Source organism: Fusarium subglutinans (genome assembly GCF_013396075.1).
Source record: "Fusarium subglutinans strain NRRL 66333 chromosome Unknown NRRL66333_c0000002, whole genome shotgun sequence".
NCBI classification, from domain to species: domain Eukaryota; kingdom Fungi; phylum Ascomycota; class Sordariomycetes; order Hypocreales; family Nectriaceae; genus Fusarium; species Fusarium subglutinans.
This window is the reverse complement of record NW_023502065.1, coordinates 531,105-552,886: the sequence shown is the minus strand read 5'-3', so window position 1 is coordinate 552,886 and position 21,782 is coordinate 531,105. Positions and strand designations below refer to the sequence as shown.

The following is a 21,782-nucleotide window of genomic DNA, read 5'->3' as shown; positions in this document are numbered from 1 at the left end:
ACAACTTCGTGGAATCAGCGCGAAGACGGTTGCTTTTAATTTCTCCCCAACTTAACCCGACGAACGCAATCTCCTTAGCTTCCCATTTGCGCCTTCGTTCGGTTTGTTTTCTTTCCTCGACTCGATATCCTCTAGAAACGAACGCCTTTCGCCCTTCTCCTACGTCGCTTGTTTGCGCTCTCACGATTCCGAATAATACATCACACCTCCCTACAACAATCAGTTCAAAATGGGCGAGTCGAGGTTGGTGATGCCTCCTGGAGCTGTTTACAAGACAGCTAGCTACCTCCAAATATTGCTTACATGCTAATACATGACGCCGCAGACAAGAGCTTGTTGCATGGCTCAACAGCCTGCTTCAGCTTAACATCACCAAGGTTGAGCAATGCGGTACTGGGTGAGTCCATCCATCTTTTGTTTGCCCCGCCCCCTCGTCACGGATCGCTGCGTCGTGTTGCACCATGCCATGATCGAAGCAAGGGATGATAAACAACACCAAACAACCCCGCGATCGCTATCACGACCACTTCATAAGAGCCTCACATGTCATCCCGGATCTATACAACCACCACACAAGCACACATCATCATCTACATCATGGCACTTTTTAACACCGCCTTTCTAGTGCTGCCCTTTGCCAGGTTTTTGACAGTATCTACATGGACGTTCCCATGGCCAAGGTCAAGTTCAATGTGAACTCTGAATACTTGTATATTCAAAATTTCAAGGTGTTGCAAAGTCAGTCATTTTTCTTACACTCTTGCCTAAGAACAACATGCTGACGTGTCTTTAGACACCTTTACCAAGCACCAAATTGACAAGCCTATTCCTGTCTCCGCACTTATCAAGTGCAAGATGCAGGACAACCTAGAGTTTCTCCAATGGACAAAGCGATTTTGGGACCTCAACTTCCCCGACCACGAGTACGATGCCGTTGCCCGCCGAAAAGGTGGCTCAATGCCTCCCGCTGCCGCCGCTCCCCGACCTGCTGCTAGCACTGGCGCCGCTCGCCGCGTGGGTAGCGGTACTCCCAGTGGTGGACCCCGAGTTGCAAAGGCCGCTGGACCCGCTACCGCAGCTCTTCAGCAAGAAAATGCCACATTGAAGGAGACCGTCACAGGTCTGGAGAGGGAACGAGACTTCTACTTCAGCAAGTTGCGAGATATTGAGCTACTTGTCCAACAGGCGGTTGACGAGGACCCGGAGCTGGAGAAGCAAGAGGATGGTCTCGTGAAGCAGATCCAAACTATCCTTTACTCAACAGAGGAAGGATTCGAGATTCCCGCTGAGGGCGAGGGTCTCGATGACCAAGAGACCTTTTAGACTTGTTGATGACATCGAAGGCTGGACGATGTACTTAACGCGACCACGATTTGGGTAACTCTGGTTTCTCTGGCACGAGTTAAGCAGGGCATGGATATGGAGTTGTGACCCAAAACCTTGGGGAAGGGAGTTCGCTGAGCTGACGGAGGACAATATTTGGCTCTAGAAGCAAAGGTTGTCTCTGTACTTGTTCTGGGACTCGCATAGAGTACTCGAGAATGAGGATAAAAATTGATCTTGTTGGACACTCGAGCTTGTGTCGCCGTGTTACGGTTAACGTCGTGGCCAGCAAATGGGAGCGGGACGGGCCGAGACCATGGAAGTCGGGCAAAGTCAAACTTGGGAAGTATAGAAACAAGCATGGCTGAGTTGACTTGTTAGAGTAATGTGATGACTTTGTACATAAAACTGTCGAGATACCCAAATTATACATTATTTGGGCTGGAGTGTGATATACATGATGCTCAAGCTGACAACCTGTGGGATAATATGCTACTAATACAAATTGAGAGGTGAACAACTGCCTTTGCGAGTTCTGCCAAATCACAGTCATGATGTCAATAGAATCTTGAGGCTCTACGATAAATGCTGGGCATTCTTGTAAGGCCATGATATGCATGAGACTAATCCCTCCACTTATACACGCTCCAAATTGCCTTTGATTCTTCACGTCTGGCTATCACTGGTAAGCTCTCGGATGCTACCAAGTCCGTTCGATCTTGAGGTAAAGCTACTGATATAGTTTCAAGGCCTATGTTTATAAAAGGGTTCGAGAGAACCAAAGTCTCTTTTGACTGTTTTATCAAGGCCACCAAAGAGTTAGCACCATATGAGATGCCATTTGGAGCCAGGGAATATTGGCGCTTAATGCCTGAAGCGATTTTGACATGACACTAGGTACGAAGTGCTTGTTGAAGTCAAGTGTTTCGTGGTCGGAGATCCTTTCATTTTCACCTATAATCAGGTATCGAACATCAGCATGTGGCATTTTGGAGATGAGTACGGGATTCTAAATCATGCTTGGGGCGTTATGTATGTATCATTGGGTGTATCAGCCGATTGATAGGAGGACTTGCTTAATGCCAAGTTATATTATCAACGAGTTCAGTTCAGGTAGTTACAGTTACAAAGAGACTTATATGAGGCAGTTTGAATAATATGAATTGAGGCTGATAATGGCAGCAATAGCTCAAGGGTTTCAGCCATGGCCATTCGATTGAAACATTCTTTGACTTACACAGCCAACATATTTGGGGTGAGTTTGTGATTATCAGGAATATCTATGCTCTTTACTCAAGCTGTAAAAAAGACTCACATTCTCAAGATATGGGAAGTTCTGAAACCAAGTGTACCTTAAACTTATCATTTACAAAATAAAAGACTGAAGAGCTATGTAGGTATGCTCCAAACATGGCAGGGGGTGTCACTTTACACCTGTGATTTAACAAATTGGCATTGGACAATACTCTCTGATTCCCTTTGGAAAACGACCACGCTCAACAAAATCAGAGCTAAAATCGTCTTCCTTCGTCAACGCTATCACCATGACAGGTCATCATGAGTTCTCACATGACCTTGTTCACATTGTATTGTGAGGCTCAAAGGCCTTCCTTGAAATGTGGATCACTCTGGCAACAGGTCGCATGCGCAGCCAATTGTAGTTTAGTGCCGCCAATTGCCGAGCGCCGTGACCTTCACCGACGGCCAGCCACCAGCACTAAAACACAGCCTGGGGCCTGGGCATAATAAGCTGTACGAATACGTCAGGCAGCTTCTTTCGACAAACGCCATGACCATGACGCATTTATCGTCTTTCATGTCTTAATTTACACAATCAACATTCGCCGTTCGACCACGTAGCAGGCAAGCATCAATATCTTTTCCCTTCATGGTTTCCATTTGAAGCGAGAACCACTCTACAGTACCGAGTATCATCGCCACAACCAAGCAGCTTCAATCAGTATGGCACCGCCGCCAGAAATCGCCATTCCTTCCACGAGCGTTTCCGACGAAGGCTCCAAGAAACCTTACACACTCTATAATATCACACTTCGACTCCCTCTACGATCCTTTGTCGTTCAAAAGCGATACTCAGACTTCGATGCCCTCCATCAGGCTCTGACGCAACAAGTTGGCGCTCCGCCACCAGAACCTCTACCAGCCAAACACTGGCTAAAGTCGACTGTCAACTCAGTCGAATTGACCCGAGACCGCCAGGCAGGACTCGAGAAATATCTACGAGCGATTGCGGAGTCACCCGATCGACGATGGCGTGACACATCAGCTTGGAGAGCCTTCCTGAACCTGCCAAGCTCGAGCACAACCAACTCGGCGATATCAGCGGGCGGCATGATTAAGAGTGCCGTGGCTGGTGCTGCTGATCCGGGAACCTGGTTGGATATCCATCGTGACCTGAAGCAGAATCTTCACGAGGCTAGACAATGTCTGTCGCGGCGAGATGCTGCTGTTGATAATGGCAATTCAACGGCCGCCGCAGAAGCGGGCGCAGCGGCCAAAAGGGTTCTCGTCCGGAGTGGAACGTTGATCGCAACACTTGCGGATGGACTACGAAAGATACAAGAGTCGAAACGACTGGGCGAGGGTGAGCTGCGGCGCCGCCGGGATCTAGTTTCCCAAGCCCGCATGGAACGCGAGGGCTTGGATAAGCTTTCCAACAGCATGCCCAATTCCACGTCAGCTTCGGGAAGAGGCGGCTTGAGCCAAGGTCAAGCCTCAGCAACCGACAAAGCTGGGCTGCTGAAGGGAGGACGCCCTGCTGGTCGTGTTTTAGGGGCTCCTTTGCCAGAGACTGATAAGACACGAGAATTGGGCAACGAAGGAGTACTGCAGCTACAGAAAGAGGAGATGCAAAACCAAGATCTTGCTGTTGAGCAGCTCACTGCAGTCATTCGACGACAAAGAGAGATGGGCGAGCGAATCCATGAAGAGGTCGAAGATCAGATTCGTCTACTAGATGAACTGGACCAGGACACTGATCGCACAGGGGCCAAACTGAAGGTCGCGAACAACCGGATCAAGAAGATGTGACAGCTACCTCTCTTGCTACTGGTGAAGCTGGTTCTATTTGTGGTACAAGTCGCCGTTTGGTGGCTTTGGATTCTAAGGGTATTATCTAATGGGCTATCATGGGTTGCAGACATTGCGACATTCCTGGTACAGAATCGATGGGGGAGCGTTTGATATGGGCATGCAAGGCGTCTTGTGTGGCTTTGGATTGAATTGAAATGAACTGAATCGAATTGGGGTTCTAATTTGTAGAGTGCTTTATACGCTGAACTGTGTTTGTAAGGTAAAGTAATAATAGATTGACAGGCAACGAAGGCTGAATGCATCCCCGTTGAGAGCACATGGAAGTTCACGCAGCATGTGAAGGGAAACCTTGTTCCTTGTCTAAAGCAGATATGTTGAGTTAATGCCACCAGGACCCTTTCTCCACAGACAGCCGTGTGTCTCATCCTTGAAACGCGAGTTTGTCTTAATCTCAAACCTATTGTTTCTCATCACAACTCGTGGTTTTTGGTAGCAGTCGACTACACAATCACATCGCAGTATCACCGTCACAATGGAAACAGAAAAACACAAAACTTGCTTCGTAAACAGATGATCCGACTTGACGGGTAATCAGAAATGGACAAGTCAAGCTCTCCCTGGCGCGCCGGACCGTTCCACGTTGCATGAGGATGGGTACAACAGAGGTACATTGTGGTGACTTGAGCCTGTCACTTCAGCCCACCAAAACGAACAGGGTGACAACCTTTGAGTGATAGTGATAAAATAGTGATGTCTGCAACTCTACGAGTTTAGCATCCCATGAGAGAAATGAGTAAACGTAAAAGGCCATTATCTTCTTCTCTCTCGTTTGATCTTTGCGCATAAATTGATTTATGTCTGAGATCTAACTTCAGGCTCAGATACAGCGGAACAACTGAGACTCAGACCGTCCCGCCCATCGGGTCCTTTAGGCTCAATTTCTTAGTGGTGCAGCTACGTCACTAGCCGACGTCGTCACGAGCTTAGCGCGTTTTTCTTTTTCTTTTTCTTGGGTTCGACAGTGTTGTATTTTGCTGATCTCTGGTTGCCAGGCAACGACGACATAAACGTGGTCAACTGAACACTTTCGAGTCATTCACCAATTGGTTGCACAAAAGGACTCGATTTGGACGAATTACAAGACATGATTGGAGCCACGCAGTGAATAATGCATGTTCTCGTAAAATTGATTACTTGCATCCAGAAGTGGCTGGGAAATTATGTTTGAAGATAGGTACTCTGTACAGAGAGAAAAAATGAGGTGGGTGGTGGTGGATAGAGGGCCTCAGCGGTGAGGCGATGAACGGACGGACGGACAACCACTCCTCTTTTACTTGGCACTGCGGAAGCTGCGGACATTTCACAATGCATAGGTTGTGCCTCTTTCACAAATAGTGCCTAACTAATGCTCTGGTGGGCTCTGAGACCTTTCGTAACAACTAATTTTTAGGCTTCGAAGAAGCAAACCCTCTGGGTTGCATCCAAGCGGCATGACGTCGGCAATTGATTACCTCCAAGACGAAACTCTAGACTTTTCTTTACAACCGCGGGAGTCGGGCAGTCGGGGAAGTGGAAGTATATTTGTTGGCTTTACCACTTCCACGACAATAAGCACCGCATCCGTGGCATTGGTGCTGTAGTACCCTGTTGTACAATCTCTATGTAACCGTGGGCAGTGCAGTCGGCGAAAAAAAGAGGAGGCCGCGACATCGCATCTAAGCCGCAACAAGGGTATCGTGAGGCCTAGACCACCGATGCGGATATCAGTTACCTCAGCATTCAGAGCGGTGAAAATGCCGACATTGCTAGCCTGGAGTCTCTTTACTGCGGTGTGTCGGTGACGATGTGCAAACTTTGCACAGCATATGTGGACTGACAGGTGTTACCCACGAGCTGTGGAACTTGGATCAAGTGTCTTGTTGCCGATGCGGGAGATATCACGGATGTTGCTCGACGACAGATATCTGCCTTGAGGCGGGGGATGCATACGAGATCCTGCAGTGATTTTTTGGTCAAAACATTTGAGGCAAAACACGCATACACATGCTGTGGGAAGCAAGCTGCACCACTGCTGCAAGACAAAAGAGCCATATCAATTGCAGCCCAATCGTTTCAAATCGTAGAGCTTGATCCACAGGTTCCAGTCAGTGCTTCTCGTGAAAGCAAGCCACACGAATTGCACAAGGAACTGTGTGAAGGAATAACCTTGAGAATAGAAGATGTTAAGAAGTTGACAAGCAGGGGAGACCCAGCTTTGAATGGTGTCATGTTCTGAGGGGAAATGAAGATGATGAACGCTGGGGGCTAAAAGGCCGCTTGACCGTTGGACCAGTGGAAGTAACGGAAATGACCATTAAAAAAGTATATCCAAAGTTCAAGGATTGCAGGTATACCTCTCAACTCCTATGAGGAATACCTCTCGGCTATCGAGCTTCGATATATGTAAATCAGATATTGAGATCGATTCTCCCTGGGTAAGAAGCGAGATATCATGAGATTCCTCAAGATCAAACAAAGGCAGAGCCAGGCCGTTTTGCCCATCAAGATAGAGTTCCAATTCAACCATCCTACCACGAACGAGTGGCCTCGGCAAATTGCGTAGACAGAAAAGCCACCTTACGAGTCGTTGGAAACCGCGGCATTGGATCCTGGTTCCTAGTCTCTCCCAACTGATAGGTTGGGACATCATCCTCGTTTCTGATACTATCCACCAGTCAAAAACCACCAGTGAGTGATGATGTCCAGTAGGTGGAGCTGAATGAAGACGTGCACCGCTGGCGGGGTGAACTTTAGCGCGGCTGGGCTAGCATTCAAGCGTCTCGTGGCCCTGGACTAACTGCACCAGGCGCTGGAAGTACCTGCAATGTACTCTTGTACCTTCAGGCCCATCACCCGTCCCGCCCGGGGCCACAGCCAGCTTTCCCCAAAGTGGAAGTAAACAATTGGGGAGGTGGCTCCTCATGGTGCTTCCTTGCACTCTTTCTTGTTCGCTACCTCGACCTTGTCATTTCTGCCTCTACCTCTGCCTCCGCTCTCCATCTTCATCTCCACCAACGACCGCCCGAGCCATTTTTCTCCCGAGTCTTCCTCCTTTCCTCGTAACTCTCGACATCCTGGTTCTTTTTTTTCCTCCTCTCGCTTGTCCGTCCCTGACCTAACCGACTCGCCGTACAAACCTTCACCACCTGCACGAAGTTGGAGCAAGTTGGGCATTGTCGTTTTGTATCACAAGCGGTCGCTTCTGCTTCGTTGCTCTTTGTCCGATACTTTTTGCAACGTTCTTTTTTGTGCTCAGGATCCTCGAGTAGATCCAATCCCCTGTACTCCCGATTTTGTCTTGCGTGAGTCCTGTCTTGTCCGACCTCGTTTCCCTTTGCCGTAACCTAGCCCCAGCCACTCGGGAACAGAAGTTTTTGTCGACTCTCAATCCTCACTTCTCAACTTCAGTGGCTTTGAGAGGTTGCTGTTCATTGTGACAAAATATGTGGATGGCATCGACTGACCTATTCGTAGTTCCAATCACACTAAATAGCCTTAATGGCTTCCTCGAGACTCCCCTAAACAATCGATTTCGTCTGCGTTTGCGACTCCAAAAACTCCATAGTCCGAGGAGCGAAAATTGAACTACAACCTACTCGAGCTGACAATCGAGAATGAGCGGTCCCCCTCCGCCGCCTCCGCCTCATGGCGGAGTGCCAAAGGGTTCTGGCTTGCCTCCAGGAAAATATGACATTTTTGTTATTCCTGAGCACTCCTCTGGAGGCGGATTCTTGTATCTACCATCCATGCAACCGAATGTGAACAGTTTCGCAGCTGGATTCGCTTCAGCTCTGATCCTCGTGGTTCTTGGCCAGACTTTGGCGCCTGCTTTCCGTACGTGGTGGGAAGGCTTCCATGGATTAGGAAACATGGCAATGGGAATGCTGGTTGTGGGTGTTGGCTTCGGTGCATGGGCACTTGGTCGTTTCCAAAATCAGGATAAGGGGTTTCCAGGTAGTGGAGGTGGTTTTAGCGGTCCAGGAAATTCTGGCCGCGATAATCAGGGCGGATGGAGTTCGGGCTTCCGTTCAGCAAATGCCGGAGCGCCCCCTCCCCCTCCCCCTCATGGCACTCCTCCTCCTCCTCCTCCTCATCATCATGATACACCCCCGAGGCCACCACCTCATGATGGTCCCAGGACATCTTGGCATGGCTCGCCGCATTCAGAACGCCCTCCTCCTCCGCAGCCAGAGCCTCAACCCACTTCCCGAGATGAACCCGAGCCGCCTCCTCGACCACCTCCCCAGGCTCGACCTCCCCAACCACAGACGCCTCCTGAGACGCCACCCCCGAAACCGAAATCCAAGAAGTCCAAATCCAAGCCAAAAGATCCTTCAAGGGATCCCCCAAGGGACCCTCCAAGAGAGCCGTCTCCTCCACCAAAGCCTCGCGCTGAGACTCCCCCTCCTCCACCAAAGCCCAAGGCCAAACCTGAGCCCAAACCTGAACCCAAGCCAGAACCAGAACCAGAACCAGAGCCGGCTCCTGCAACCAAAGCTGATAAGTCTGAGCGTGAAAAGCAAAAGGGTTCATGGGAAAAGGCCCGCGAGGAGATGAGGAAGAAGGAAGAGGAACGCAAAGTTAGGGAAGCCGAACAAAAACGACGTGAAGAGGCTGCAAAGAGACTTGCTGAGCTGAGAGCAAAGGACGCCAAGGAGCGTCAAGAAAGAGAAAAGGAGAGGCAGCGCAAAGAGCAAGAGGCCCGTGATAAGAAGGAGCGCCTCGAAGCTGAGCAGCGGGCCAAGGAACTTGCCATCAAGCTCGAGGAAGAGAGAAGAGAGCGGGAGCGCCTGGAGAAGGAAGCTAAGGAAGCCCGTGAGCGAGAAGCACAACGAGAAAAGGAGGCTCGCGAACTCGAGGAGAAGAAGAAAAAGGAAGCCGAAGAGCGCGAAGCAAGACGAAAGAAGTTTGCCGCAGAACGAGAGGCTTTGAGGAAGAAGGAAGCCGAAGAGGCTAAGCGACGAGAAGAAGAGAAGAAACAAAAGGAGCTCGAGAAACAACGAGAGCAGGAGAGATTGGAGAAGGAGAAGGCTGAGAAGGAGAGGATCGAGAGGGAAAAGGCCGAGAAAGAAAAGGCTGAAAAGGAACAGGCTGAAAGAGAAAGAGCCGCAAGGGAGACTGCCGATCGACAGCGTATGAGTTACGCCTACTCAGGCGTTGGCGAAAAGATCAGCATGTGGCCAAACGGTCGGCCACCAGCTGCGCCCAAGTCTACAACCTCTTCCACTTCCAAGCCTCCTCCAAGCGCCGCTTCTTCTCAACGGAAGCCTGGCCCAGTTCCCTCTGCCGCCAAGTCCAACGTTTCTGGCGTCAGCACGGAGAACTCGTATCGACCCTACGACAAGCCCAAGTCGCAACCGAAACGTAGGGGCTCTGTGTCTTCGCTTGGTTCTGAATCGTCGTGGGCTGCGTCGCAGACTACTGGTCGAACAACGCCGCCTCTTTCGACACGTGCTGGTCCCTATTCAACCAAGGATCCTGACAAGATTGTCATCTCAGGTGTTTACCTTTTCATGAACCAATTCTCCAAGACGCCCGCTAGCCAGCTTATCTCGGGTGTGGGAACTGTAACCGACGGACTCATCCTCCGCGTGACAACCGAAGGCCTTTTTATCGATGATGACGTCCGAAATGTACCACAGCGGGAATGGGACGTCAAAACTTGGACGCTGAAACAAGTAGAGGTATGGTGCCCCCCGCATTGCTTGAAATCGCCTGCTGCTTCTTCCCCCGCCCCTGGTACCAAACCGAACCCTTTGCTTTACAAAATGGCCTCGTCTCGAGCACGCGATCGTGGAGCAACTCAACCTCTCGTAGGTGAAGAAGCCGACGTTTACCTGACCGAGATGCTGCGCGCATGCAAAACTTGTTGTCGTCTTGGTTTATGCAATCGTACATTTCGAGATACTAACATTACGTCTTCGAATGGCCAGACTGGAGAGTGGAAATCCAAAGGCCTTCACCTAGTACGGGCCACGAACCGAGAAGGAAAACGATACCTATTCGTTATCGACGAGTCGGAGAGCTGGAAGATATCTACCGGGCTCCAGCGTCTTCGAAAGAGCCCTCTTGCCCAGCAGCTTGCTGTCAGCGGCATGGCTGCTTCAGACGCTCGAGGAACTCTCGAGATGCTCGGCTGGGCATAGTAAGACCTATGCGGAGTACATACTCGCTTCGGTACATAACTTTTGGGTTAGACGGTACCAATACAGAAGGAAGAAGAATAGAGGTGTAGAAAGTGGTGGACAGCGCAAGGATTTATGGGGAGCCAGGAAAACCAGTGGTTACCTGGGTGAAAACGATGGAGTGCAGCATTTGGGGCGACATGGTTGTTGGAATGTCAGTGAATTGCATAGCAAGACAGGAGTACGGGGCAATGCGGATCTGGGTTTGACGGACTGGGCTGGCCGACTCTGCGAGTGTGTTTGCTTAAGGTCAGCCCAGGCGTTTATGTTTTGTTGCGAGCATTCTGATTCTGTTCATCATACCCCTTTGGCATCTTTGAAAAATTGGATCAAGGATAGACTTTACGATGAAAGACATGACCATAATAAAAGGACTTTAATTTCTCAATTCTCATCTCTATAGGGTAATCCCTCCCTCTCTTCCTCATAAAATCCAATTTTAATTGCAACCGGATTGATAGAAGTACTGTTTAGAATAAATACTATTCCTTCATATGATAAGCCTACTTCGATTCAAGTTTGATTGTGTGTTGGTACCTTACTTTTTACTGCTGTGTAAAAGTTGTGGTACTACATCCTTCTTCTAGCCTTTGGAATGTTTTGTGATTGACACTGCTCAGAGCACCAAACAATAACATCAGCTGAATATCTCTCACAATCGGCAAATGATAACTTTTAATATTCCAGGTCTTTGTAGGATAGCAACATTTCAGTCCATCATTGTTGTGTAATCTAGAAGAGATGATGGGGCCTCTACTTGCTGGACGTTGGCTGATGGCGTACCAAGCTGGTCATGTGATGCGACCTTTGTCATGTCTGTTCATGGTAGTGAACAACACAACCTCATGGTGAAGTCTCATCGTGATCCTTCAACAACCTAAGAACCAAAGTCTTGGAATAAAATGGAGACAATTTATATTGTATTCGGCCTTTTGGCTCTGTTCATGATATTCCAGGTCAGTAAATTAGCTACATAATTAATTGCGACCACCAAAACTCACTCATTCTCCAGGCCGTATTCGCAGATCGCTCACCCATCCCCGAGACATCCGGCAAAGTCTACAAGATCTCGGCCCCGTCTGAGCTCGACTCAGTCCTCGCATCAAACACGCACGTCGTGGTAGATTTCTACGCAGACTGGTGTCCGCCATGCCGCGCCATTGCGCCTGTGTTCTCAAACCTAGCAGACGCCCACGCTTCAGAAGGACAACTTGCTTTTGCCAAGGTCAACACTGACCATGTGAAGGATGTTGCGGCAAAGTATGGAATCAGCGCTATGCCGACTTTTGTGTTCTTTGAGAATGGCGTTGCGAAGGGTGTGCAGGTTGAGGGGGTGAAGAGCAGGGCTGTTGTGTTTACGAAGGATGGTAGGGTTGATAGGATTAGGGGCGCGGATCGGGGGGCCCTTGAGGCTGTTGTTAAGGCTTTGGCCAGTGAGAAGTGACGGGCTTGAGGGAGTGAGAAGGGGTGTAGCTCAACATGCTGAACGTCACATGAGAAGATCAGCTCAAGTAGGCAATTGTGAATGAAGCATCACACTATTTTCCATTGGTACCAAATGATAGGCCACTGCCGCACTTTACTCAACTACTCATTTCATAGTAACAACAATCTTCTTGGCAGATACACCAGAATCAAGGGTATCCAAAGCAGACTGAAGACTCCCAAGCCCATGGCCAACAACCTCTGCCTCAGGTGCCGGGACAAAATTTCCACTTGCCAACGCCTCCGAGATGTAATCATTAAAGATCCACGAAGCAAGATCTTTATCAGTCGCCAAAGGAACCACAAACTTGGTCTCAACACCATCGGGCAATGGAAATCGCGGCACCATTGTAAGAGGGACAAGCTTGCAATTGTCTGGTGAGCTCAGGGCCACAGCTGCACAAGTGTCCACGATTGAAGGATAGACTGAGACGTCCAAGCCTCCGTTAGCTATGGCTCCAGCCACGACCTTTCCTTTGACCGCGGCGAGGAGATCTTCTTTGATGGTTGGAGAGCTATAGTCAAAGGTCTGGCTGGCGCCGAGCTTCTTGAGGTAGTCAAAGTTCTTGGGCGAGGCGGTGGTAATGACCTCGAAACCAGCTGCTTTTGCAAGCTGGATGATATTACAGCCAACACTGGTAGATCCACCCCAGATGAGAATGACTTTTCCATTGGCTTGCGTCTCTGGGGTAGGGAGATCAAGCGCAAGGTAGTCAGGGTGGAACAAAGCCTTGACAGCAACACTCAAGCAAAGCGGAAGCACAGCTGCCTCTTCAAAGCCGATGTTATCTGGGAGTTTGGCACAGAGATGCTCCTTCACAGGAACATACTCCTGAAAGGTTCCCATGTTAGATCCAATCACGCGGTCGCCGACCTTGTGCTTGGCGATACCAGAGCCAACAGCTGTGATACGTCCCGCGACATCACAGCCGAGAATAGCTGGGAACTTGAGCCAGGGGAAGATAGAGGGTCCAAGTCTCTGCTGAGCTGAATCGACAGGGTTGAGAGCTACTGCATGATTCTCGATGATGATCTCGTCATCTTTGGGCTCTGGGTATGGTGCTGGCTTCACCTCGAGAGGTGCCATTTCAGCGACGAGATATGCAGCGTTGTTTGAAGTCATGATGGGCTTGAGAGGCAATTGTTTGATGGTATTGAATTAATGTCTACAAACCACGGATATCCTATTATTTTATATATTATCTTCTTTATTAGACTATGGATACTCGAAATGTTGATGAATATGTCCATGACGATAGTGTAGTTGGGTTTACATGAGTGAATACGAGACGAGGTTAGCGCAGGATGGATGAAAGTACGACGTCGGATATAAGTTGCCAAAATCCGTAGACACCGCCAAGGGCTCATACATTTGACAGATGCAGGTATTCATGCAACAGGGTTCAGCTCTAGGTAGACGATCGGTAATAATGGAGATAACGATGTCCTATGCAGCATTGGCCTACCAAAGATCTTTGATCAGATACCTCGACATAGTTTCATCAACCAATCACAGGATCGATACATTGATAGTGAGAGATGAGGTTCTGGAAAATGCACTATCTGCCGCAAAGGATGGAATTTGAGACTTTCTATTAGAAGCGCTGCTGAGGATGCTGAGTTTACTCACTGACACACACATTCTCCCAACTGAGACAAGGCAAGGTGGCTGGCTTGTTACCAATGAACGGCTATTTCAACTGCTCTAGAGTCTTCATCTATCAAATAAATACCAAGTAACTGGAAAAGAAACTCTTACATATTGCGAGTCTCGTTTGTCGGAGTAGACCTTGCCGAAACCTCCACAGAGCCCGGTTAGTTATAGGGAGATTATTGGCGGTTCTTGAAGGAACGTTAATAGGTGGCAGATCGAGCTGGGAAAAGAACCGGAAGAACGACCTTTAATTTACAAGAGAATAATATAGGTAGATACTGGAACTCGAGATATTCAGCCAATATCGATTGTTCGGTTGGCTCGGTCCGGTCGACACTCTCGGATCGGCCCCACATCTCTCCTCCGTTGAATAGCTCCGGCCGAACTGATCCGGACGAGACGACAACTCGGTATCGGCGCCGTGAATCATATAAGACAATATTATAAAGGAATACGGCGGAATAGATTAATTGACGAAATGGTGAACCCACTGGTCCAATTTCCACGATGACCTGCCCTTTCAGCAACCCGAGAAACCTCTTCGACGACCTCGCCACAGCCCGGGAAACACCAAGTATAGAATACAGCGAGAAACTCGGAGGCTATGTCATCTCTCGGTACGATGATATAGTCTCAGTTCTAGATAATCCCGGTGTTTTCAGCTCAAAGCCCACTGTACCCGATTTCCCACCACAGGTTAAGCAAATCTTCGCACAAGGTCCCGGAAAGGGGGACCCTCCTTGCGTATGACAACCCTGACCATGATAGGCTGAGAAAGAGCGTAGCGTCGTTCTTTGTGCCTAGGAGACTAGAGCGTTTTGAGCCTTTGTTGAGAGCGACAGCCCATGATCTGATAGACGAGTTTGTGGAAAAGGGTTGTGTTGATATCAAGAGCAACTTTGCACTTCCATTACCCCTACGGACTATCGTCATAGTTGCTGGCCTTGACCCATCGCGATGGCGATGGATTGGAAGATGTCTCGCGCTATTTGGAGGAATTACCCAGACGAACGAGGAGTTGAGCATTGAGCAGCGAGTTCAAGATGTATTGGATCTCCACGAATACGTCGCCCAAGTCATCCAAGAGCGGAAAACAGACCGAAGAGACGATCTAATCAGTCACATTTGGAATGAAAGAGACGCTGGAGTGGTCAAGATGACAGACTATGAGCACCTCAGCATGATCCAAGGACTTCTCTTGGCTGGACATGAAACAACCACCAACCTCCTCTCAATGGGGATATCGCATCTATTACACCACGGTCTATGGAAAGTCGTCACAGAAGATGATAAATCAAGAAAAGCTGCCATTGAAGAACTTCTTCGGTACGAGTCTGCTATCACAGGAATGGAACGCCTCGTTAAAGAAGAGTCCAAGATCGGAGATCACGCTGTCCAACCTGGCGAGAAGCTCTTCGTTGCATATAATTCAGGAAGTCGAGACACCACAAAATTCGAGAACCCCGATAAACTGGATTTTAGCAGACAACATAAGCACCAGCACCTCGGCTTTGGACGCGGCATTCATGCTTGTCTTGGTGCACCCTTTGCACGACTTCTTCTACGAACTGAGCTTGCGGTGCTGAAAGAGAGACTGCCAAACCTGAGGCTCAAGACACCATATGAAGAGTATCAATACTGTAGGGTTCATTCTGGTCGTGGACCAGAAAGAGTCGAGATCCAATGGGATGTGCCATCTATGGATGAGAAGCGCGTCAATGTTGGACAGGTCGATGTCAACTCCGCACTTCGAGCTTCTGCAAAGACAGAAGAGTTTGAGATGGTCGTCAAAGATGCCGAAAATGTTACCGGGAGGATAGTTCGCCTTACACTGTGTCCCAAAGATGGCGGCAAGGTACCGAAATGGTCTCCTGGGTCCCACGTCGACGTCCAAGCTGGTACTATTGGCTATCGTCAATATTCTATATGTTCAAAACCTTCTGAAGACCAGCATATACAAATAGTGGTACTTCGAGAGAATGATACTAGTGCTTCGAACTGGATACACCGGAACACTATTCCAGGGAGCCAGATGTTGATTCGTGGACCGCGCAACCACTTCAGTCTCGAGTTTGGGTCCCGCAAGACAATATTCATCGCTGGAGGTATCGGAGTCGCCCCGATCATACCAATGGCCGAAGCTGCTAAAGAAGCTGGTGTTGACTACTCCATTCTGTACCTCGGCCGATCGAAGAACAACCTTGCATTTGTGAACGAGTTGACTGAAGAGCATGGAGACCACTTCACACTTTGGGTCAGTCAAGACCAAGACAGTAAAAGATTTGACCTGAAATCCTACCTGCAGCAAGAAGATCTCAGCGATCTGCGGGTATACTGTTGTGGTCCGGAAGCCCTCCTCACAGGGGTCGAAGAAGCCCTGGCAGACGCACCACCTGGGGTCTTGAGGCTCGAACGCTTCGAAGCACATAATACTGGAAACAAGAAGCCAAATACTTCATTCGACGTGGTTTTGGCCCGAAGCAACAAGGTTCTGCGAGTACCAGAAGATAAATCGGCTCTGGAGGTGATCAACGAAGCAGGCGCTGGAGTGTTGTCAACTTGTAGTACTGGAGTGTGTGGAACTTGTGAAGTGAGGGTTCTTGATGGGCTTGTTGATCATCGAGATGTGGTTCTTACGCATTCTGAGAAAGCAGAGGGGAAGACTATGATGCCGTGTGTTTCGAGGTGTCTAGGGAAGAAGCTGACATTGGATCTTTGGTAGAGACAACTTCTATGTAATATGGGTTTGAAAATAAGTGGCAATATGGTAGTGAAGCATTGGTTGTAAGTCAGTGTCACGAAGAGTGAACAAAGGAGTGAGTCTAAGGTCCCCAGGCGCATAAGAGTTTCATATGTGAATATCGACGATTCATCGAAAAGTGGCGAAAAGAGAGAGTTTGAGTAAATTGGCAATTGACAGTTCCCAAGTTTTAAATAATAGGAGTTGCAGTAGTGTATGCCCTTGTGCTAGGTTGCGATGAAGCTTTTTGCTTAAGCCAACATTGAGTCACGGAAGAGCACAAAATGGTTGTATAGCATATCAATTTAGGCCCATTGATCCTTTCTACAGCCATGATCAAGACTAGATTGAACAACCAAAAATATACACATATTCAGTCCTCAATCAGTGGTAGTAGTACCCTTTCGAGCCTCCCTCTCAGCAACGTAAGCGCGCCACTTGGGGTTCCAGATACAGACAGGAATACCCAGCAAGAAGATACCACCAAATAATCCAGCCAAGACACCAAAAGCCCATTTATACCCGTGCTCCTCAATCATAGGAGTCAATCCATAAGTAACACCAAAAGAGATGATGTTCTTGGTACCGACGACAGTCACGAGCGCAGGGCCAGGATGCTTGGGAGCAGCCTCGGAAGCAAACGTCGTCGAGATGATGATAACAGCTGTAAATGAATATTGGAAGATGGTCCAGCCGAGATAAGGTCCCCACCAAGTTGCACCTCCGCCAGCTGTGAAGCCATAGAGGAGAAGCATGCCCACACCGACAACAGCTGGAGGGCCCATGGTGATGAGGTGGTGCTCAGGCTGGTGAATACCGCGATTGCGACGAGCCATCCAGAGAACAAAGGGATTGGCGAGGAGGCCGGGATTGAGGCTCATTGAGGCTCTTTATGAAGTGAGAGGTTAGAGGGCTTGGCTAGTGTTGCTTAGCAGATAGGTCCGTTGATCGGGAGAGTCTGAACTGAGTTAGATGGAGTTGTTCCCCCACACTCCTGTTCCCGTTCCGGGGAATCGGTTCGGAAACATATTTTTCGGTTCCTGAGCCGTGTTAGCGTGGGGTTTAAATACAGCATCACTCCATTGATATGTGTGGTTGTGGTTCTTTGGCTATTAGATATACTGTAAAACTTTCTTAGAATTGTAATAAACTACATCTTTCCAGCCAGTGTTGCCAGTATTCGATACTTGAACTCGCTTCCTAACTGTATAGAACCAAGAGTTGAGGTTTTGGACAGAGAGTTACTATCCATATACTATGAGAAAGTTGAATAGAGTGAATATAGTTCTAGCTAGTAATCCATTGCTAAAATGAACAAGATCTTACCCGTCAACTTTATTTCTTGAGGCTGAACCCCAACAACGATTTTCGTATAAAACGAACCGAAGTCCGTTGGTAATAAATCCCTGTCCGTTGGTCGAACCGAGTCCTCCACATCCCCGATCTCACCCCGCATCCCCATATTGCCCCAGATTTCACTTGGTCAATACTTGAGCTAATGAAAACTCCATCAAAGGGGTCCAATTATCTTTGCCCAAAGCTCAAACGACAGCAGTATACACGTAAATGCAGCAAGAGCTTCCATGACTACTCTGCTGAGAGGCCAATCTTCGCCATGGCCATCGACGCGTCGGAGCATAGGCAAGCCAGTGACGAAGAATATCATGTACCCAAAAGTTCCAACTTTCATCATACGATCTCTCTTCTCATAGAGAAACACGTCTGAAAGGAGGGGACTCGCCATGAAGAATGTTTCTCCGAGCGCAACAATGTATGAAAGAGCCAGCACCACAAAGACACGTCTAACACACCCAGGCTGTAGTCGACGAACAATCTTGCGCTCTGCGACCAGCAAGAAAGTGAAGTAAGACATAAAGTATGCATGCGTAAGCGGATACAAGAACAAAGGAACTTCACCACCCGTGCGACCAGCAACAGAAGAGCTGAAATTCACTTTGTTGTTGAACATGTATCGCATGCCCATAAGATCGAAGAAGTAGTGCGAGATGAAGTATGTTCCCGTAAACACTAGGACGGATACCCATAGGTTGAGTTTCACCCAGTATCTGCGGTACCATGGACGACCACCGGGCTTTGACAAGAGTGCTGGGAGAAGTATCGAGGGCAAGGCAACAATAATAGAGAAGAGTATATAATCAACGTCGTTCCAGGTGTTAATGATGCCGCTCAGCATAACGAATGCTACGGCAATAACCCAGAATGGGCTTTGTGCAAGGATAAGACCCTCGGTCAATCTTTTATCGGCCTCTAGGTATTGAGCAGAGATGTGTTTGTTTTTAGGAGATGTCGACATGGCCTGAATCCTGTTGTAGCTGTCCTTGATTTCGCCTGCGGTACATAAGAATCATAAGAGCTGAGTTGAAGTTGGGAGAATGTCAGATTTGGATTTAATCGCCAAATCTTGCTGAGCCAGTCCGAACGGATTGTTTTTACCCGATATAACCTTGCAGTCAGAGTGCCCAGGTTCGTCTGCTCAGATATCACGCTAATGGCGTTATCAAGTTACTCAACCAAGCCTTAACCTACAACTTGAGCATAATAATTCGATCAAAATATTGTATTTAATGTTTGGTAATTTTGTTCAAGTTTGGTTTTGAAGGTCAACGTCTTGCCTTTGTCTCACGCCTATGTAACGTTATGTGATCACACCCATTGTTTTGACCAGGATCCATCGTCTGATATGATGACAAATCTGTCCGACATCTCGTCCACACAATATATCGCTTCTTGATAACACAAAGTTACTCGTGGAAGAGTACTTTCAATTCTCTGCTTCTGCTATGACCCCTTCCAACAGAATACCAGATACGTACACCACCCGATGGAACACTCACTCAACCCCTACCAATAGCTCCGTGAGCAGGAGTCTCCCAACGAAAGCAAGAAAATATAATACATCTTGTGACAGATGTCGAAAGTCTCGTGTTAAATGCACTGGAGATGTCCCTTGTCGACGATGTGCTTCGTCCTCTGCATAACCATGCGTTTACAGCCTATCTCAACGGCATGGGAAGAAACGGGTATGTACCAGCAATGCGTTATCAGCATCGAGCGAGTTCCCCTCCATGGGAACCACCTCATCAGATCTTGACATGGTAGCATTCAACTTGGAGATTGCACCAACCGTCGTACCTCAGAACATAGACCCCAGTGTAGGTATTCTCCCAACGAAACCTGACAGAAACCCATACTGATATAGTTAGTTGTTCAACGATGAGTTCGGCTTTGATCAGAATCTTCCAGACCCGGATGCAGGAGCCATCTCAGGAACTTCAGGCAGTGCAGACTCTCCGTCTCTGACAGAGATAGTGCAAGTTCTGAACTCTCAGCCTCCCTCCTTTTGTCTCAAGCCAATATCGAAGTGCCCCAAAGCGTGCTATGCAGATATACACGATATGAGTGGCACAGTGGATGTTATAACGAAGAACCCCGGGCAGACACCACTCCATGAGATTCTGTCATTGTTTCAGAGCGTCTTCCACAAGTCTGCACAATACCTCGCATGCCAGAATTGCGATACAGGCTGTCTTCGTTACGTCAATCTCGTCATTCTTCATCAAAGACAGGTCAGCCTTCTCAGTGAACTTGCAGAAGATCCAAAAGAATATCTCGGGAGCGACATGACGCTTGCTGCATTGGGAGGGTTTCAGACCTCTAAACAGGATGATATTACGATAAAGCAATTGACGGTCAGACAGGCGACGAGAGATGTCATACTATCGGTGAATGCTGACCATGAAAGCGCCACAGGGTTTCAAGAGAGGTATGTTGCTGGGACTTTGGACTTGAGTGACACCGGCAAGCTTAATGTGAAGTGGTTGGTGGAGGTGTCGAAGGATCTTAGGAGGACGCTCGAATATGTAAGAGTTCTGCTAGAAAAGGACGATTGGGCCACGAAGCTGCTAGGATCGTAGAACGTGGCCAAAAACGGGGAGGGGCTTGATAGGCATTTAAGTCGTTCTTTGCAATAGTTGGACCATGTCAAACCAGTTTAGTCGGGAGACCCTTCGGGCAATAACCCATTATCCTATATTCCACGGGCACACTAGTCTGAACATACCTCTTTGAGAATAAGATAATCGAAAGTATCAAATCTATAAAAAATCGCTAGTCAAACTGGACGTCGTACCTCTTGCGCAGAATCTCGCCATAGCGCCAGAACAGAAGCGGAGCGATCGATACTACAATGGCGATGAACCCAAGGCATAAAGACTTGTAAGTATAAGATGAGGCATATTGGGGAAAACTCACCCTAACATAACCAAGAGCAGAGTACAGAGGTAGCCCAGCAATAGGGAGACATCCGCCAACTATGCTACGTATGACGCTTGTAGCGTCTAGAACGCTAGCCGCATAAGCTGTGAAGGCATCGATCACGTATATCTGAGTGGGGAGCTACTGCACATTAGTGAGAGAGTACTGAGGAGGAATAGTTTCTCACAAATGAGAATATCAGCCCGGCCGCTGAGAATCCCGTGAAGATGATAGGAACTATGCAGTGAACCTCATACTCTACCGTCCAGCCGTATACAAACAGGCCGATTTTCGGTAGAGAGAGTAAGAATACCCGATGACAGGACCCTAAGTTCTGCCCGCTGATTTAAGCTCTCAGCTACAAGTCCCAACTGCAAATAACACATCTAGCTCACAACTTAGACATTATACCAAATAACTAACCAATTGCTACAGCTAAAGGCTGATGAGACGAAAACCTAGATTATGACTCTTTGGCCGGCCTTGGCGGCATATAAGATGGTGCCTCCAATCCGATGACGGGACCCAAGAAATAACCAGTGAAGAATATCGACATCACCAAACCTCTTTTTGGAAGCTCGACCTGATCAGCAATACTTACACCACCAATATTCATCGGACCAGCACCAAATTTCCCAGCGAAAGACATCAATACGCCTTTATAGCTCAGTGGTAGAGCGTTGCACTTGTAATGCAAAGGTCCATAGTTCAATCCTGTGTGGAGGCAATCTTTTTGCCTTCTTAGTCTTTTCTATGCCTCGAACCGAAAGACGATAAACGTAGTAATGTTCAGTGCAAGGGCACTTCCGATCGAAAAGCCAAGAGTGACAACATTACAAATATTGAGCAGCAATTGACGACCGTAAAGCTCTGACAGCGGTGACAGAAGCAAGGGCCCGAACGCGTAACCTAGAACAAACATTGAGACGACGAGAGATGTCACGGGTGGCCGCGTTTCGTAGAGGTCATCTTTTAGGAGAGGAACGCCTGGGACAATGACGGATGATTCCAAGGGACTAACATGAAACTT

The 21,782-nt window shown here is 48.4% G+C and overlaps 9 protein-coding genes across 9 annotated transcripts; 6 read left to right on the top strand and 3 right to left on the bottom strand.

Annotated features, from left to right (window-relative positions):
- Positions 1–229: 229 nt before the first annotated feature.
- On the top strand, positions 230–1,323 carry FSUBG_509 (Microtubule integrity mal3; the record flags this gene model as incomplete). The annotated part of the gene is made up of 4 exons (XM_036683148.1): positions 230–243; positions 326–397; positions 626–738; positions 794–1,323. The coding sequence occupies 4 exons, from the start codon at positions 230–232 to the stop codon at positions 1,321–1,323; spliced, it is 729 nt and encodes a 242-aa protein (XP_036544032.1).
- Positions 1,324–3,285: 1,962 nt separating this feature from the next.
- Positions 3,286–4,371, top strand: FSUBG_508 (vacuolar morphogenesis 7 like; the record flags this gene model as incomplete). Its single annotated transcript, XM_036683137.1, has 1 exon — positions 3,286–4,371. One exon carries the CDS (start codon positions 3,286–3,288, stop codon positions 4,369–4,371), a length of 1,086 nt encoding a protein of 361 aa, XP_036544031.1.
- A 3,656-nt stretch (positions 4,372–8,027) lies between these two features.
- FSUBG_507 (uncharacterized protein) lies at positions 8,028–10,559 on the top strand (the record flags this gene model as incomplete). Its single annotated transcript, XM_036683126.1, has 1 exon — positions 8,028–10,559. The coding sequence occupies one exon, from the start codon at positions 8,028–8,030 to the stop codon at positions 10,557–10,559; it is 2,532 nt and encodes an 843-aa protein (XP_036544030.1).
- A 941-nt stretch (positions 10,560–11,500) lies between these two features.
- FSUBG_506 (thioredoxin) lies at positions 11,501–12,042 on the top strand (the record flags this gene model as incomplete). Its single annotated transcript, XM_036683116.1, has 2 exons — positions 11,501–11,554; positions 11,611–12,042. 2 exons carry the CDS (start codon positions 11,501–11,503, stop codon positions 12,040–12,042), a joined length of 486 nt encoding a protein of 161 aa, XP_036544029.1.
- Positions 12,043–12,189: 147 nt separating this feature from the next.
- On the bottom strand, positions 12,190–13,206 carry FSUBG_505 (oxidoreductase zinc-binding dehydrogenase family superfamily; the record flags this gene model as incomplete). The annotated part of the gene is made up of 1 exon (XM_036683105.1): positions 12,190–13,206. The coding sequence occupies one exon, from the start codon at positions 13,204–13,206 to the stop codon at positions 12,190–12,192; it is 1,017 nt and encodes a 338-aa protein (XP_036544028.1).
- A 1,038-nt stretch (positions 13,207–14,244) lies between these two features.
- On the top strand, positions 14,245–16,459 carry FSUBG_504 (cytochrome P450 monooxygenase; the record flags this gene model as incomplete). The annotated part of the gene is made up of 2 exons (XM_036683094.1): positions 14,245–14,354; positions 14,506–16,459. 2 exons carry the CDS (start codon positions 14,245–14,247, stop codon positions 16,457–16,459), a joined length of 2,064 nt encoding a protein of 687 aa, XP_036544027.1.
- A 398-nt stretch (positions 16,460–16,857) lies between these two features.
- FSUBG_503 (HOL1) lies at positions 16,858–17,358 on the bottom strand (the record flags this gene model as incomplete). The annotated part of the gene is made up of 1 exon (XM_036683083.1): positions 16,858–17,358. The coding sequence occupies one exon, from the start codon at positions 17,356–17,358 to the stop codon at positions 16,858–16,860; it is 501 nt and encodes a 166-aa protein (XP_036544026.1).
- Positions 17,359–17,987: 629 nt separating this feature from the next.
- FSUBG_502 (cycloeucalenol cycloisomerase) lies at positions 17,988–18,791 on the bottom strand (the record flags this gene model as incomplete). The annotated part of the gene is made up of 1 exon (XM_036683072.1): positions 17,988–18,791. One exon carries the CDS (start codon positions 18,789–18,791, stop codon positions 17,988–17,990), a length of 804 nt encoding a protein of 267 aa, XP_036544025.1.
- A 687-nt stretch (positions 18,792–19,478) lies between these two features.
- Positions 19,479–20,412, top strand: FSUBG_501 (uncharacterized protein; the record flags this gene model as incomplete). Its single annotated transcript, XM_036683061.1, has 3 exons — positions 19,479–19,518; positions 19,583–19,650; positions 19,702–20,412. The coding sequence occupies 3 exons, from the start codon at positions 19,479–19,481 to the stop codon at positions 20,410–20,412; spliced, it is 819 nt and encodes a 272-aa protein (XP_036544024.1).
- Positions 20,413–21,782: the final 1,370 nt, after the last annotated feature.